This window comes from Trichoplusia ni, chromosome 25, assembly GCF_003590095.1.
Source record: "Trichoplusia ni isolate ovarian cell line Hi5 chromosome 25, tn1, whole genome shotgun sequence".
Classification (NCBI taxonomy): Eukaryota; Metazoa; Arthropoda; class Insecta; order Lepidoptera; family Noctuidae; genus Trichoplusia; species Trichoplusia ni.
Window position 1 is genome coordinate 2,775,392 of NC_039502.1, and position 18,707 is coordinate 2,794,098.

General features: G+C 33.8%; 1 protein-coding gene across 1 annotated transcript; it reads left to right on the plus strand.

The window, feature by feature from the left end:
* Positions 1-3,475: 3,475 nt before the first annotated feature.
* Positions 3,476-12,534, plus strand: LOC113505400 (gustatory and odorant receptor 22). Its single transcript, XM_026888077.1, has 9 exons — positions 3,476-3,680; positions 3,928-4,077; positions 5,104-5,202; positions 5,634-5,806; positions 7,226-7,425; positions 7,873-8,018; positions 9,308-9,504; positions 10,268-10,429; positions 12,256-12,534. Exons 1-9 carry the CDS (start codon positions 3,575-3,577, stop codon positions 12,415-12,417), a joined length of 1,395 nt encoding a protein of 464 aa, XP_026743878.1. The 5' UTR covers positions 3,476-3,574; the 3' UTR covers positions 12,418-12,534.
* The last annotated feature ends 6,173 nt before the right edge of the window (positions 12,535-18,707 follow it).

Here is an 18,707-nt window from a genome sequence, read left to right on the forward strand (position 1 = left end):
ACCTTTCGATCCCCTAGTAACCTCTACTATGAAACTATTTGCATAAGCCCTACATTTGAAGGGAATTCATAAAGTCGAACTCGGAGATCGAATTAGATATTGGATAGATGTTGCGTTCGACGCTATTGATTTTCGTATCGTAAGTTTCAGTTTATCACATATAATACAAGTTAAATGATTGGACATCGTTAATGAGTGCTACTTTTTTTAATGTTGTTGGTCATATTATTTTGTAATATTATGAAGGTGCTCTTACAAGTTTTGAAAGCTTGATTTCTTTTTTCAATTTAACAAAGGACGATATCACATATATTGACGGCATTACCTCTGAGATGATTAGGAGTTCATCATAGTACAGGTCAAAAAGTTAGACATGACATGTCTCCCTGTAAAACACTGGTACTTAGATGTCGGTTAGACTGTAAGCTAACCTAAATATGTTTGGGAAAATGCTAAGCTGATGATGATGAAAGACATGATATATCATGCTAGATTTTTGAAGTATAAAATGTGTTCTTAATTTACTGAAGACTTGCTTATATCCGTAAGTACTGATACACATCTTACCTTATACACGTATGTATATTAAGCACCTCTAAATCTCCATCTACTCTGAAATTGTTGAGTCCATAATACTGACCTCAAAAATCGGTCAAAATTTTCATATAACTTCACAACCCTTTTTGTTTTCCAATTTCAGCCGATAAACTCAACAACATCCATTTATCCCTGTATCGAAACCATTCACTGTTTTGAATTGGTCTGTTTCACTGCGAAAGTAGTTGGAAGTTACGGAAAGTTGTGACCCAAATACAGTTTTGTGAGTCAAATTGTGAGAGCTTTACAGTATCTAGTCAAAATGTACTAATGTTGTCAAATTCTAACTATTGATTAAAGAAAGCTATTATTGCCACCATGTGTTTGGTGATTTTTCATGTAAGTAGAATTGAGCATTTTAATTAATAAATAGTACTTAGCCAAAGTTTCATCACAAACATACAAATTTATGGTTATTAAATCTGAAACAAAATATTTGTGTTATGAAGATCTTCACGTCACTTGTTTAAGAGGTAATTTTAAGAGTTAATGATACTTAGCATGTTAGAAGGAACCAAAATGTTTATTCTGCCTACCATTGCAACTACCAATGATAGGCAGTGTCACTTTTTGGTCGTCAAAAATCTTTATTTTCATACAAAATCTCCTTCAAGAAATCAAAATCTAATCAAGTCACTATCTAGTTAATCTTTACTTTATCTAGTGTATTATGATTTGTTTCAAACAAAGCCGATTACGAAGGCCTTATGAACACAATAACAAAGCTTTCATTACCATCGTTATGTTGGATTAATTGAATATAAATTGATGTAAGCATGTTTGATCATCTGCTTGTCGGGATGTGGTCGGATTGGTACGTTCCACTACGAGCTATTGTTTATTGGGATTACTTGAATATTTAACGGATTTATTCTGGACCTTATTGTTTTAAAATGATGTGAAAACAACCCCATTAGACAAACGATGTTTCTTTAAGCGCTAAAACTAAATATTTTTTGTTTACGAAAGGGTTTTACAAACATTCAAATCACATTCAATAAAACACCCAGACAGGCAGTCGTGGCGGGTATCGAACTACGACTATGATTTATGAAAGAATGGTTTTTTTCCATACAGTTTATCGATTCTATCAGTGTCAGCGATTCTAAAAATGGCAACGTTTTACAGGTTTTTAGGTTTTTAAGTGATATTGCTCGGAAACTGCTGCCGTGTGAATAAATATTTTGAATGTTTCGAATAGGTATTTAAAAGAAAAAGATTTTTCTCTACAAAAGGTAAAAAATGTACTCTAAAGAAATAGCCTCTTACCAGTGCTACGGAAATATTCATAAAAATAGTAAAGGATGAAGAAGAAAAAACTTAGATGAGAAATTTAGCGACTCATAAAGAATAGTATGCAACTCGAGGAAACTTCAATTGCTTTAAGATCTGCAAAGAAAACAGAGAATTTCAAAACAAATAAAACAGCAATGCAAATTGTTTTGTTGTTGTAGATTTGTAGTAATTTTTAATGGAGATACCTCGATTTTTAATAGACAGCAAGTAAAGAAAAGGATTTAAAAAATTGGGAATGGGAAACAGGAAAATAGACCTACAAATTATTTAATGCTCAATGATAGTATAAATAACACAAATTATAAAATACAAGCCCAAAATAAGAAAATTAAATTTACGGTTTCCACGAATTCAGTCGTTACTCGGTGGCCATCGTCATCGTCAAAAGGGAAATCTCAATTTACTTGTGATTATACAAAAAGTAAGCCTTTTTACATTATTTTTCCGGTACAAAGCGAAGCGGACCTTCCAACTGAATCGCTTAATTAATATTTACTCCGATGTCACTGGGTGCCTTAATAAAGTTTTTGGGCCTTTTGTGAACAAAGTGAGCCACGATTATGTAGATTTTGGGTTTGTTTCCTTATTAGTTGCAACCGACAGGGAGGTAAACAAGGTTATTGATTAATTTTATTTTGCGACGAACGAAAATAGTAGAAGGTAGGTGGAGTATGGGTGGTCACTGGTCACTTTAATTAATGATGCCATGGCGACGGCTATGACGTCAAAGGTTGTTATTTGTCGGTGTGTAACATGCAGTTCAGTGTGTAACACGTAGTATAATGTTACTTAAAGCTCTTTATGCTAAGTTATGTTCATGAGTAACCCTTATAAATTCAGAAGTTAACTCTTACAGACGAAAACATTAGAATGGAATGCGCGGATCCTGGCTATTTATTTTTATTTTTGTGAATACGAGAGCAATAGTTCTTCATCCGAAAAGTAGACGTGAACTAAAGCGATTTCCTACACCGCGGTTAGTAGAAACCCTTAATTTGATATTGAATATTTGATGGTAGGGGTATGAGGTCTTGCTTACGTCTCACTTAAGGGGGTCGTTAAGTGTTTTCAAAAGTCGCCATTAGTGTGAAATATGAATTAATGGCCGCAGAGCGACGTTGCGGCGTCATCGGTATACGGCTTCTCAAGAGGTGTCTGAAGAATAAGGATTACTATGGAGCCGTCGCATCGCCTAATTGTAAGTTTAATCCAACTGAAAATGTGTGACTACTTGTACAGTTGTGTGGGGAACGGTCTTAAACATTGAAAACTTAAAGATTAATATTTCACACCGTCAACACTGTGAAGTCGTACCTAAGTTTTTTTTCAAGCATATTTTATTAACACCCCTTTTATCAAACGATAAGCCTTAAATTACTTCTTAATAAATTTCAGTCATCACATTCTTAGCAATGTTTTTCATTCAAGAACGATAATGATGCAACACATTAACTCATTACCGTTACATTATAAGAAAAGGTTTAGTAACGACAAAAACAAAAAAAATGTACAGTTCGACTCCACCCCACGTTATTGACAAACGCGCATAACCAAGTAAGCTGAGACGGTTGGGTTATGATTGATTATTACCTATTCTGTTGCCAGAGCTTTCACAGAGCTCATTGCGAACGGACGAGGCCCTTACTGCCCGACTGTACGAGAACTCGGAAACAAAGGCATTATGAACAAAGAAAACCATGGGTTTCGGGTCTACAATCCCACGACCAACAATGATGTGCGAAGGCGGGAAATGTTCCAGAGGATTGATGATAAAGATGGGATTAAAGGTAGGTATTTCTAACACGCAACAATTAATTATATCTTGTATTAACTGACGATAGCACCAGAAAAGAAACAATTGTAGAATTACTTAATTTAAATAATTTAGATTAAAATTTGGGGGCAAAAATTTACGGTCTACAATTAATTTCCAAGCACAAAATTACATTAAATAAAACCCTTTCCTCGTAATTTTTCACTCAGATAAGTGATAACAATCATTGTGATGGATCCTTCATTTCTTTTTTTTTTTAGAATACGACGCGAAGGATCTCTATGGTCCGGAGATAACGGACAAAGATGGCGCACTTTTGGACGCTCACGACAGTTTCTATATCACCACGAAGAGTTTATTGGTGCTGTTCCAAATTATGGGCGTCATGCCGATCATGAGAGTACCTAAAAGTAAATGTCTTCAAATTATTTACACATCCATTATCACACGGCAGTGGTTCAAATTGTTTTATTTTTGCATCATTCTGTTATTAGCTGGTCCTTAGCTTTTGTGTATTTCGTTTTGAAGGGTTTATCCTGGACCTCAAACAAAGAAAGTAAACAAATGGTTAGAAAATAAATTAGGTTAAGCCTTGTAAAATACAATAACACTGACCATACACGAAGTTAAGTACATAATATGAAAACTTCAGACCGCCCCAGATTTAAAATCTTAAAATGTTGGCATTAATCTTCATCAGATATAAAATGTGGTCGTAAAACTAAGTTTAAAGTTTAGCACATATAAAGTTCCAAGGATAAATTGTGTTGAAATTTCTAGAATCCAATAACTTTCAAACAATGTTGGAGTGCACACTCGTATGTCGGTGAGCCATAACGTCCTCAAATATAATAAAATTTGTCGATAAAATTGTCGATGATTTTTTTATCTGTGGCAGTTTTTTTTATATTTCGAACGGTGTCTGTTGACGATGTGTGAATGTTAGCGTGGAACGCAACTGGCGCGTTTTTAAAACTGTATTCGTTTGACTTGGATATTTTAAATTGGAATGTTTTTAAATTAACAAGCTAGTGTTGCGTCTTGTTATTCCAATACTGCAATATTATTCTTGTTTCAATGTATGATTAAAAAAAATGATTTAAATTGTAAACTAGCTATGCCAGCGTTTTGTTCGCGTGGAAAAGCGATTTTGGACAGTATTTTTTGATAAAATTTTCTACGTGATTCTCTAAATCACTTTTACTCATAAACTGTTTGACATGGAACAATCACTAAATGTTTTGAGAAGCTTACCACCATATATCAGAGAAACGCAATTCAATTGGATAAACCATTTCTCAGTTTATTGCACACAAAAGCACGGGCAAAAGGACGAAAATTAAAAAAAAAGATATCTTAGGTATCGTAGGTATCTTCAGGTCAAAAGCTGCGTTAGAACATTAATTACTATAAAATTAACCTTTTGTTTGTTTTAGATGCGCAAACAACTAAACGAACAACTTTTAATTGGATATCTAAGGCTACGCTGTGGGCTTACTTAGTATGGAGCTTGGAATGCATCATTGTTGTAAAAGGTTCGACAAATTTTTAAACACAATTATTAGCTACTGTTTTTTCTATAGGAGATTTGATACTCCGTAATATTATTCCAATAGATTACGTAGGTAATATGTAAAACATGGTCTCGCAAAATAATTAGGTATCGTACACGCGATTTTCTTATTTGTAATTATATTCAAGTTAACGTACTTGTCTTATGCATTATTAAAAAACAAATCATTTTAATACCAAGCTGCCAATTGAATTGCTCATAGGTTTAAAGGTGTCTTGTTTCCTATAAGATTCAAGAAGACTTAAACGTACATGGTCAATATCAAAAATTTTTATTGAAGCGTTTAAAAAGTTACTTAACTATCACTTCTAATTGTCCCTAATGCCGATTGAAACTTTGTAAAATTTTTGTAAGACCAGGAAACCATTATATAAAGCATCTCTCTCTTTTCAGTGGGCAGGGAGCGCTTAGCGAATTTCCAAAGCAGTTCCAACAAGCGATTCGATGAGGTTATTTATAATATTATTTTTCTCAGTATTTTGATTCCGCATTTTTTACTGCCGATTGCATCTTGGCGCCATGGACCGCAAGTTGCCATATTTAAAAACATGTGGACACATTATCAGGTAATGTTTTAAACGACACAACTTTTAGGGTCAAATACAAAATAAAAATAAAAATGGATATGGAAAATGAGCAAGAATAAATTTGAGAAATTTTACACTGAAGAGCGGTCGTATTTTTTTTTCTATTATATTCGTATTTCATAGAATCATTGAAAACGATGGAAGCCTTCATCATCTTGGTAACTTCCTAACTTCAAGATGAAGGACTCTTTCTTAATAGAGAAGGATGTATAATAATTAAAATTTATCAAAACTTCTGCACAATTTTAGTTTGGCTACAAAAATATTCTTTAAGAAAAGAACACCCTTCTCAAAACCGCTAGTAACATTAACTCTACTTCATAACTTCACTCTAATAATTAATATTGAATCTACCCTACATAGTACCATGACCCTTAAGAAACAGATTACTCATTGCGCTGTCCTAACACAATAAGAGTATCAACATCCATCTTGTAATAAAGGGTTCTTATTGAAAGCTAAACAATTACAGGTATCGTGTTTCACCTCGTTTGTAATACTTCCATTAGCTCCTAATGGGACTATTATGTTTTTCAGACTACCGTATTAAGTTCACGTTTATACCTACTTAGTTCAATATTAACATGAAAAAATCTGAAAGTGAGTTTGCGTGTCGATCTGTCCCACTTTTGTGATTAAACTGCACAACGAAATTTGATGGAATTTGATGTCAAGATAGCTTAAACTGGAAGTTAGTACATGGAGTTCTTGTTGCGATATTCGATGATCATACGAGCGTAGTTGGGTGTAACAGTTAGTATTTAATGAAACCAACTTGTAAAATATTTCAGCTCGTGTTTGACTAACCGAATCATTAAATATGACCTAAAACCGAACCGGCGCGGAAACCCACATATGAATAATCGATCCTAATCGTCGTTTATGTTCAGTGCGCCGATAAATAATTGCCGATCGAATGCAGGGTGACGTATTTTAGTGATGAATTGTTTTATTGCTTAACACTTAATGCTCCAAGTTTGATGCAAATATTTAATTCACACATCATCGGCCTAGCCTCTTCTATGAGGTTCTGAAACTATGTTGGATGATGCGCTGCGATGTCGCAAATACAAATATTTAATTATAGAAAAATATTGAAAAAGCTTCTTGTGACTTTTATCATTTTGGACACCTTACAAAAAACCACAATTAAAACGAAACTAATCTACGTATAACATTTGTACAATATACATTGCCATAGATTGGTTACATCTTAAAATGTTTAGTTGGTTTCGTCCTCTTTTTGCATGTCAAATAGGTACAATTAAATGTTGTCAGCTTACAAATAACACAATATAATTACAATTGTTCATAGTGTAACTATAGGGATATCTACCTACAGATGTATAGTAACTCATGGCAATCAAACAGTTTTAAACACATTTATATAATTTCTAGCTAAAATACCTGAAGATAACTGGCACACCGATAGTATTCCCCAACCTGTACTCGTTGACGTGGGGGCTCTGCGTGTTTTCATGGGGGCTCAGCTTCGCTGTTATACTATCCCAACACTACCTACAAGACGACTTCGAGTTATGGCACTCTTTCGCATACTACCATATTATTGCTATGCTTGATGGATTCTGTTCATTATGGTATGTACCTAGTTAATAGATTTAAAATATCTAAATATCCACGTTTTTAAATATCAAATTTTATCAAAATCGGTCCAGCCGTTTTTATATTTGTAATTTTGGCTTGAAGCTACTCTGAACATTTCAGCCTGCTAGCTTATCGGGAAATGCCTCAGGACGAGAAACTCTCTCTCTCTCGAAACGACAAACAAACATACAAACAAGAAGTTGAGTGTATAAAGCTAAGGAAAATTGAAATTTTGTCAAGTTTAGTAGGCTTTGGTTCTTCTTACTTCTTCCAAGTAGTAGAAGTGTTACTTTATATATTAGTTTTGTCAATTTTGTTAATACCTAATAATGAAGTTTTACACGATTCTATAGATTATCCAGTGCCTGTTGTGTCCAGATCACAGATCACCACTTAAAAAAGCCCTATAAACTATCTAACAATCTATCTATTTTTAAAAGGTACATAAACTGCAACGCGTTTGGCACGGCATCGAGGGGCTTAGCAATGAATCTCCACAAGGCCTTGGAAGCTGAACACCCGGCGCTCAAAGTGGCTCAGTACCGACATCTGTGGGTCGACCTATCGCACATGATGCAACAGTTGGGTTCGTTATTTGTTCTTGTTTGATATTGAAATCAGTTTGCTTTCCACGTAGAACATCCTGAGCTCGTATGCCAGTTACTTTTTAACGCCACTGATCGGATCGTTTGATCATATTCAACTGACAGTCAGTCATGTGACTTACTGTCTGCCTTAGGTTATTTCAGGTGTATATACTATGTGATAGTGGCGTCAGATAAGCCTTTATCAAACCTAATTGTCATCTCCTTATACTAATAACATAAGTTTCAACTCCCTCAGTAATGATACAAGCTACCATATTACAGAAAAATAAAAGACTAACGAAAAAAAAATGCGAAAAATAAATCAACATATCCATTTGATCTCTCCGTATCAAATGTCACGTACGCAACGAATTCTCACACAAAAATACTGTTCACGATCCGTTTTCAAGTTTAGCAAATTGCTCTGCTTATTGTCTGCCTGTTGGTGCGAATTGGTCTCTTTGTTTTAACGAGCGCGAACTGCGAGCCTACCACCATGTCATAACGTAATATTATTGAAAGCGTGGAAGCGAGATGCAGCTCTACAATTTGTTAGCGCGCTGTCTCTTTCTCTCAACAGATGTAATATTACTCTATGTGTTGGTAGTAGGACCCGTGCTCTGTGTGTCCTGATAGCAGATTTCGTACATTTGTTCAGCTACAACGATTTATATTCAATGTACGAACGCTTCACTGTACAATACAATTGTTTTATTTCCCTAATAGTTATCTGTACGCTTTGTGTCGGTAACAATGTGAGTTTTGTGTTTAAATTTTGTTTGGGACTTTAATTTAACGTAGTTTTAGGTAAACCTTTTTGTGAGTGTTTGTTGTGTCTGGTGGAAATGGAAACTAAATAAATACTGGGTACTTAGCTTAAAAACAACATCTTTGTTAAAAATATTGTGATCTCTATGCACGAAATATTTCGAATTCAGTAATTGTCCCTTGAGTCAAGTAAGTAGGTACGATACTTGAAAAGCACCACACAGGTTATCTAATACAAGGTTTTCTTTTAAAATTCTCCTATTATTTCGATAGGGCATTGATGGCTTTTTGCTTGCAATTTACTTGTCGTACTGAAAACTTGGCTGTTTAATCTTGTAACATGATCTACTAGCATAACAACTTTGCAAAATAACACTACAATAATATCTCGAATTTTCTTTAAGCCTATATGTACCCATTACATTTAACATATAATGGCTGTTGCAGGTACATAATATATTTGAACAAATTAATAATACGTTTACACGTAAATGCACCTTCATCGAATCATGTTTTTCAGGTCGTGCCTACTCCAACATGTATGGTATATACTGCATGGTAATTTTCTTTACAACCACCATTTCGCTATACGGTGCGTTGTCAGAGATATTGGAACATGGCTTGAGCTACAAAGAAATGGGCTTGTTCGTTATAGTCGGGTACTGCATGACTCTACTATTTATAATATGCAATGAGGCCTACCATGCTTCGAGGAAGGTAAGATGAATCTTGATCTGGGTGTCTTTGTTTGTGAATTGTGAAACAATTCGCGACATAAAGGGATAAAATTTGGGATAAAATTTCTTAGTTCAGGATGTGCTTTAAAAACAAATTGTAGAGCGGTCATTGTGACTCCTGTAAGAAGAATGTTGTTTCGGTAGAGTAGTTTTCACCAACAAAACAATAAAACTGATATTCATACGATTACAAGCCGCCGCATTTTAAAATTAGTATTCTCCGAGTAATTTTTAGGTTGCATGATTTGAACTAACCACATTGATAACAAAATAATGTTCATGCATAATTTGAAGGAAAGTACCTAGAGTCCTAATTGTCTTGCTGTTACAATGGCGTGCAACATATCTTCGTATAAATGTATAAAACGACTTTTGAGAATTTTTACTTATTCTTGAAGTTTGTACGTGTGATTTTCAAGATAGTAAACGTAAACTACAAGAGTTATAGCCAGTATAAAGTTTAAGCAACAATTTGTAGAATGAAATAACATCAGAACTTTAAGTTTTCTTTTCGTAGCAATAAGTTTATCACGCGAAGGTTTTAAGTGCGAATAGAGTCTAACCTATATTAAAGCATACATCATTTGAAATTTCATTCATAAGTGGTTGAATAGGAACTACCTACTGTTAAAGTAACGAAAAACCTAGGTTTTCTTTTCTATTATATAATATCATTAACCAACTGCTGAAGACGTCATACAATTTCAATACCAAATAAGATTGATAGTCTTTTGTTTTTTTAGGTTGGCCTAGAGTTCCAAGTTCGTCTTCTGAATATAAACCTTGGAGCTGTAGACCGGAGTACCCAGAGAGAGGTGGAGATGTTTCTGGTGGCTATTTCTAAGAACCCGCCTATTATGAATTTGGATGGGTTCACTAATATTAACAGGGAGCTCTTTACAGCTGTGAGTGTGACGTAATGATTATTCTTTTTTTTTTTTCTTGTTTCTGTTTTACACAATATTTCGTCCCTCTGTAGACCGAAGGCTATATACTTGTCATACTTTAACTTAATCATTTACCACTGTCACTGTGACCGATTTAGATTGATTTGCAAGAGTAAGCCGTTCTTGTGGTTAAAATAATGTTAAATCATTTAAGGAAAAATAATTCGTTCATATGTATATTCAAAGTGTAATTGGAATTGGTTTGTCTACGTAATAAATTGATGTAGGTTGACGTTTACTAAAATCAACCTTATTTTTGGATATCATCCAGAATGGTCAGTTTTTTCACTAGTTTGCTGTTGACCATTGGACGTAAAGGTAGCACACCACATCCGAAATTAGTCGGGAGATCCCGATATATACGCGAGCGTTTGCTGGTATGAAAGCCTTTCAGAGGGACTGACACCACTTCTTAATGTAATATTCTTGCAGTTGTGTGAGAGAGAAGCCGCTCTATACCTTCTAGAACGCTATCTCCCTTCCATTAAATTAATAAAATTACTGTAAGATGTGGTGGCAGGTCCCATGATCCAATAGACTTCGTAATCTATTTTAATTAACATTCTGCCGTAACATAAATATTTGTCGGCGCTAAATCAACAATGATTACAAAACTTTCTTGCCAAGCAAACATTAGTGCGGGAGACATACAGGCTCTTAGGGTGAGCTTAACTTTTGATATGTGGCTGTGTGTGTGATAAATAAATAAACTTGACGTTTTTTTAGCAAAAAAATAATAAATTTGAATGTTGAGTTTTGTTCAAAAATTTTCGAACTGGCGTAGGACAAGAATGATTGTGATCCACGATTTTTCGTTCTGAGTCTGGTAATTTGTGAAATCCCCGCATGCACATTTAAAAAAAATGTACTGTTTTGTTACACAACTCTGTTTAAATAGAGTTATTCAAAAAGAAAATTCAATTCCAGGAAGTCAATTGCAGTTTGTATTATAATATTTAAATTAACCAGACCGGTAAAAAACTGAGAAATACCCATTGAGTAGATATTAAAGAATTAAAGTGCCTTATACTATTATTCTTATGCCATATATACCCGATATAATAACATAAGAAGTTATTCATAAAGTACGCCAACCAATGAGCCGTCCAAACTGCTATTACAGAGGAAACTAATTTTATTGATAGAGGAAGGAATAAGTGGATATTATCCATAAAATCACTGATCCAAGACAAATGCCTCATCTATAGTTTGCAAAAGTATTATTTTTATTTCAGAGTTTATTATAGTTAGTTAGTAGAGTTTAGTGTAGTTTAGTAAGAAATATTATTTTAATATAGGAAAGCAATTTAAGTATGATTTTTATGAATTAAAGTTAATGCTATATCTGGAACCAAATTTAAATGGTTCCAAATCTTACTTTTAAATTTTGAATATGGCAAACCTGCGCATTAATGCTTAGGGTATGAGATAGTAAATAACCAATTTGTATACATAAGTGGGTAAGGCATGTAAAGAATCAGGTAATAAATATAAAAACCGGGCTACGAACCATATTTTTTTACATTGTATAAAAATACATCATCTATGAAAGTAGCAAGTTTCTAACTATGACGTTTCATGAGACAGGTCCGTATTTAACCATTACAAAACTCTAAAAACAGACCTTTGTTACTAGATATCTAGATAATTTGCGAAAGAATACGTCATAACATAGTAACATAGCCATAAGTAGCGTGATTCAAATTTAAATTGAAGCACTCATAATCTAAATAACTAACATAATTTTCCTCATAACCATAACATGAGACATGTTCATTTTCCAGAACGTATCCTTCATGTCAACCTACCTGATCGTTCTGATGCAGTTCAAGCTGACTCTACTGCGACAAAGTGCCAGGAAGACTCTCAGATCCTTCGTCAGAGCTGTGTTCAATACCACTACCACGATATTAGATGATGACGTCACCGAAGATGACGTAGAATGAAGAAAATTAGAAAAGTGTATACGTGATTTAATATTCATACCAAATTATAGTGATAGTTGAGTCGATAATGATGTACGCTTGCTAAATAATCGACAATTTAATGCTTAAGATGTAGTCGTGCTAAAAATATATTTTTAAATTTATTCGACGAGCTTACAAGTATTTGCTTTTATGGTAATAATATTAGTTTTGTCATTGAATATTCTAGTCATGGAAATTATTTCCTTAAATAAAGTTTAGTATATAATAAAGTATTAAAATGTCTATTCTTCTTCTTTTCTAAGTAATTTGTCCGATTGCATAAATAAAGTTTAATTAACTTTCGGATAGATGGGGTGAACACAGAAGCTTTTAAACTTCCATTTTAACAAATACAATTTTATAAATTGCAATTTGACACTGAAATGCAATAACGTTGTTTCTATACGTAACAATTAATCTAAAAACATTAAATTAGCATTTACAAGTTGAACACATACAAAAAGCCGTTTCAAACCGTATCGTTTTGATAACGAGTGTTGTCAGCCATTTTGTAGAGTTTTATTGCTAACAAAATGACGTGCCTAACTAAAATGTGCTCGCCTAACTAATTGTAGTTGCGTGTCCGCATGCCAAACTACGTTATAAACAATTTGCTAATTATGCTGTTCAGTTTAACTTACAAGCCGTTATACAGCAAATTATGCATAACTTAATTCTTGAACTTGTTTTGCGTTGAAGGAATACTATAAATTAAGCGAAATTATTATATGATGCATCGGTTTACTCACTCCTTTTTATCGGGATTGACATGTTTGGGACCCAACCGGAGTCCTTGATCATGAGTTGACAAAACTGTTGAAACTAGTCGAGAAATCTCGATAAATATAAACCTTTGAATCCATTTCGAGAAAGTTACTATCTATACTTCTATACTTATATATAAAGCTGAAGAGTTTGTTTGTTTAAACGCGCTAATCTCAGGAACTACTGGTTCAAATTGAAAAATTGTTGTGTTTTGTGTTGTGTTGTATAGACCATTCACCGAGGATGGTTTTAGGCTATAAATCAATAAAAAGCCTTCGCTCCTACTAGTCGCAACGCATCTTCATACAGTGGAAAATGTGGAAAAAACAGGGAAAATTATTCATCTTCGAGGGCTTCCATTCAAAAATTCGTAACTTATACCTAACTTCTAACCACGCGGACGAAGTCGCGGGCAACAGCTAGTTTAATATATATAGAAAACCTTTATAAAAAATTAAACAACTTTAAATTCGATAGAAGTTTCATAGCAAAAAGAACATTAGTAGGTACCTATAACTTGATTCCATGTAATGTCAGGGTGGTAGGTAAAAGGTAGGTTGGACAATAGAATATGTATTTGAAAGCTGAGCAATTGAACATAAGACATAATAGACACAAACTCCGCACTTAAAAGCTTAATTTAATATTTAACCGCAAAAGTAAATAGTCATCGTTGTTCATACAACATGTATACTTTTTCTGTGGCTACAAATGTGTCTGTGACTCTTTTTTTGATAAATCTCTTTTCGACTTTTCTACATAAACACTGTCAGATTATCGTTTTACTCTTGAATCCCAAAGCTTTTACTCACCAAAACATTCTCGAAAAAATCTTGAACCTTAAAAGCAGCTTATAAATAAAACATTATAAAATTATTCAAGGTACATACTCCCTAAAACAACATTGTGGGAAGAAACTTCGTAAAACGTATACGGATAATTAAAACAAAACAGATTTTTGTTATTGGAAATTTTGGTAGCTAATAAGGTGGTTCATGTGCACTGATACTAGGTTGAGACTAGAGTTACTATAATCTTATTTTATATTTTTTATTTTTTCTTTGACTGTGAAACAAAATATACGAAACGAAGGCGGTAAGTGGGTTTAATCAACCCGATTTTTGGGTGTGTGTGTGTGTGTTTTTTTTAAGCTTGGGAATGTTCTTGTCTGTTATTAATACATATATACGATACTAGTAAAATGTGAATGAAGAAGATGGCGGGTTAAAACGACGACAGAAAGCTAATGATATAAGTGTATAATTTCAAAATCTCAACTAATTCGTTAATTCTTGGTTAAAGTAATTTTATCCAATATTTTATTCAGAGTTTTAATGTAAGCAGACAGCGTCTGTAACTTTAATATCTCCCAATCTAATTTGACCTTTCTCTACTGTTATTAAATGATCTCACTTTCATAAGCGCTATTAATACTGCTAAAAAAAGTTGGTAAAATGTGTAACAAAACTGTAAACAACTGAAGAATGATTTTGAATTTGAACATCTTATGTTGACGTTTTTTAATACTGAATTAAACCTGTTAGAAAAATAATGTGGTTTTAGGAAAATGATTAAGAAGCCCATTGCTCAGAAGAGTTAATAGTAAGCTATATATTGCAGTTGTGAAAGCGGATGTTAGAACGGAGTTTTTGTGCCTCAAGACACAATTGGATGATATTCGGAAGAAATTAGAATTTTGGAGTCATATGTCATATCTTAAGGGAACTGGGAAAGGTAAGAACGCTGCATCGAAAAACTGCAAACCTCCGATAGTTGGAGGTAAAAATAAGATAAAGGTAAGGTAAGGTCTATAATGTATTACGATATATAACAAAAAGAATTTACGATCTTATTAGTTCCAGCATACTTTAAGTAGAGGAGTATTAAGTACTCCTTTTAAATATTATTTGTCCTCACAAAAAAGCTATCGTAGAAAATGTTATTCGTTGAGGGCGAAACACTGAGTTAGACGATTAATCAAATGTCATATTTCATCAAAGTTACAAACGAGCTTGATACAAAATTACTTGTTTTTCTTGGTTATTGAATAATATTGGAGATGAAAACGTTTGTTGTTTTCCATAGAAAAAATGTTTAGAAACAATTTATCCAAAGTACCAAGGATTATTTTTTGTTATTTAATGGCTTTTTTGTGTAGGTATTTAAACACAAGCTATAAAAATCTTTACGTAACACATTAACAAAGGTTCCAACGTTTTGTATAAAATTTAAATGAGGCTTGAAAAACTAATTGAAAAGTTACTTAAATGCGCAAAATGAAAGCGCAAAAATCCCCACGGAATAATTAGGGCAACCAAAAATTAGATTCACTCAATATTTCAAAGTTTGATTCGATGGAAAATTCTTCTGTCGCCAGCTAAAATATTCGGTCGAAAACGAAATTAATTGACTTTTATTTTAAAACGGGGAGCATTGAATGAGTTGGGGCATTAGGTCGTTATACTGACTTCGATTTATACCTTTACTCACGTTGGTTTTATGTTCGAGTTCCCGATTTAATGGTGTGAAGTATTTTGAAATTTATGTGGGTTGAGTAAGCATAATAAACGCGGTTTGTGGGGCAGTTTTTATTTGTATTGACTTTGTGGAAAGTAAATTATGGTAGGTACCAGTATGTTAGCTACACTACGGACGTAAGCAGAATTAAAACAAAACACACATATTGATATCAATTCAAAATACGTTCCAGGCAATGTGGTAGTATAATAATAATTCAAAGCACCTTCATTAACATCTTAACAAACAAATGAATAGCGTATAAGGTTAATATGAAGTTAGACTTTGCTAAACCAAGAGACATTTACTTCTCTTTCAAACACTTTTCACCTTCCGCGTCTTTCAAACTGCAACCCAGCTTTCAATGTCAGCCTTACAGAGCACCCTGTCTATCTGACATTGACAAGCCCCTAATGAATGTTATCTCAAAATGAAAAAGTACTGGCTTTCATCGAAATGTCAGGCTAGGGCAAAATTTTGCTGAGGAAAATGGATTAATTTTCGTAATTGGTGTTCGCTGCAAACGAATAGGTTCGCATTTATTTTATCTAAACTAGAAGATAACGAGGTTAGCATTTTTTCATATTCCAATATTCAGGTAGAATCACATTTATATTGTAAATGTGAAAGTACGTGAGTGATTGGACCATTTTCAATAAAATTTGGCAGAATGGATGTTTGCTGACACCTTAGATTAACATTTAGGGTACTATTAATCGACTGTGTTAAATAAAGGTCTATTACAGACATCCAGGTGGTAGTTTATTAATTTCCACTAATAGACACGTAGCCAGCCAGACAATGGATATAGGGGAAGAGGACGACCAAAGAAACGATGGATGGATTGTGTGAAAGACGATATGGCTGTAAAGTGTGTTTCTTGTGAGATGACGGCCGATAGGAAGGTATGGAAGAAGATGACATGTTGCGCCGACCCCAAATAAAATAATTGGGATAAGGGCAGGGGAATGATGATGATGAGACACGTAGCCAGCCAATATTTAAACAATCTGAATTAGTGAGCTAGCTATTCCAAAAAAGTCTTAGAGATATCATCACGATTGGACATATATGTATTTTTAAATTTTTAAAACAAAATTTTCAATTATTCTGACACACTCCCATAATTCTCATAAATCGTTAATCTTCAAATTATAAATCTAGCAATTAATAAATCTAAAGATTTCTCAGTAAATAAACTCCAGATTGACCAAGTAATGTTCCAGATATTCCCTCTGTATACAAACCGGTCGTGTCTAGTTGTTGTCGGGGTGTGCCCACTCACCTTAGTCAGCTTGTCCGCACTGCGGTCTATCGTATCGCTCAAGTGTAACTGATTTGCCGAAAAAACATCATTCAATATTCCACCGACTGGCTATTTTAGGTATCAGCGTTATTTGTGGACGGTATTTTTGTTTACTGCGATGGAAGAGAGCGTTTTGGATCTTGTTGAGGCGTTAGTACGGTATCTAGACAATTCTGATCATGTTTTTAATTTTTGACACATCCTAGGCTAACTGGGTTGAAGAAGTCAGATAGGTAGTCGCTCCTCGTAAAACACTGATACCTGGTTCTTAGCTGAATCCGGTTAGACTGGAAGCCAACCCCAACATAGTTGGAATAAGGCTAGGCCGATGATGATCTTATGTTTGATAATACACCACTTATATTTAACCTTGGAAAAAAAATAGAAAATTCCAATTTGGAGTAAGATGCAGCTTGATAAGCTTATGCTTACTGGCTTAGCTTATCAGTTATAAGCTCAATCGATGTTAGAAATTAAGGTAACAAAGAAATTCATCTTCTCACGTTTTTTAATTATTTCAAAAACCTACGGTTATAAGGAGCAGGCATTACCTAAATACTTTTAATCTCGTAAAATTGGATTTTATAAATAATTAATTTCTAAGTAAATTGTATTTCAATTTACTTCAAAACTTTAGTTAAATCGTTTGTAAGCTTAAAGTTGAAAAGTAAACCCAGTACTTATGTAGGTATTTGTTATTTAAAAAAACCCAAGATCCTTGTTATTCCAAAAACAACGTAGTCAATATTTCTGGAAAATTAAGTACGGCTATAAAATAAATAAGTCTATCAAGTAACCTCTCGTATTAAAAGATCTAGGCAATAACTCAGGCTTAGCTTGGCTGGAGAACACGGTGGGTGGATAGCCAACGGTGAGGGAACCACTTGTTGCCATGGTAACGGCAGAGACAATAACCAAACACTTATTTTATACCTTAAGCCGTTCTAAAAAAGATACAATTAGCGGAGCAACATTTTTGTAGATGTCGAATATTGTTACGCATAGGTGCGTATGTTAAGAAGTTTTTTGTCTTTTTCTTTTGTGCCTTGAACTAAACTTTTAGATTTTGGTTGGTTCCAAGAATATTTTTATAATATTTATATTTGATCTTATGATTTAGACAAGTATTTGCGTAGCGACAACCTTGCAATATAATAGGAGACTCCTTTAATTAAAAGTTCTCTACAATTACCGCTAACCATTTACTTACAGAAACCACAACCCATTATCCACGTTCCTTCAAGGAATTGTTAAAGGAATAGTTAAAACTTTTAAGTATCTATGATAGTCAAGTGTTTTCAAACGTTTAGCCTTCGAATAGAGCTCAACTTTTAACAACCCTGTAATGGTTACAGAGAATTTATGCTCTTATATCGTTATAGAACATATACGTAAAGTTTACACGCGTGTAAACGAAGATAAGACAAGTGCCTGTACCATGACTCTTTAAAGCGGGACTCTTACTGTTGTAAGAGCGAGAAAACGCTATACGCAGCATAGAGCATGTAATCACTCCTACGCTTAAAAAAAATCTACTTTATGAGTTTAATGGTAAAGTTAAACTTTACTGTAAACGCGACACTAGTGAGCACTATGGGTTGAAGTTTAACTGTAGCTCGCTTAATTACGGTATCAGCCCCTTGCGACAGAGTTGGATAAAGTAGGCTTTAGATATATGCCT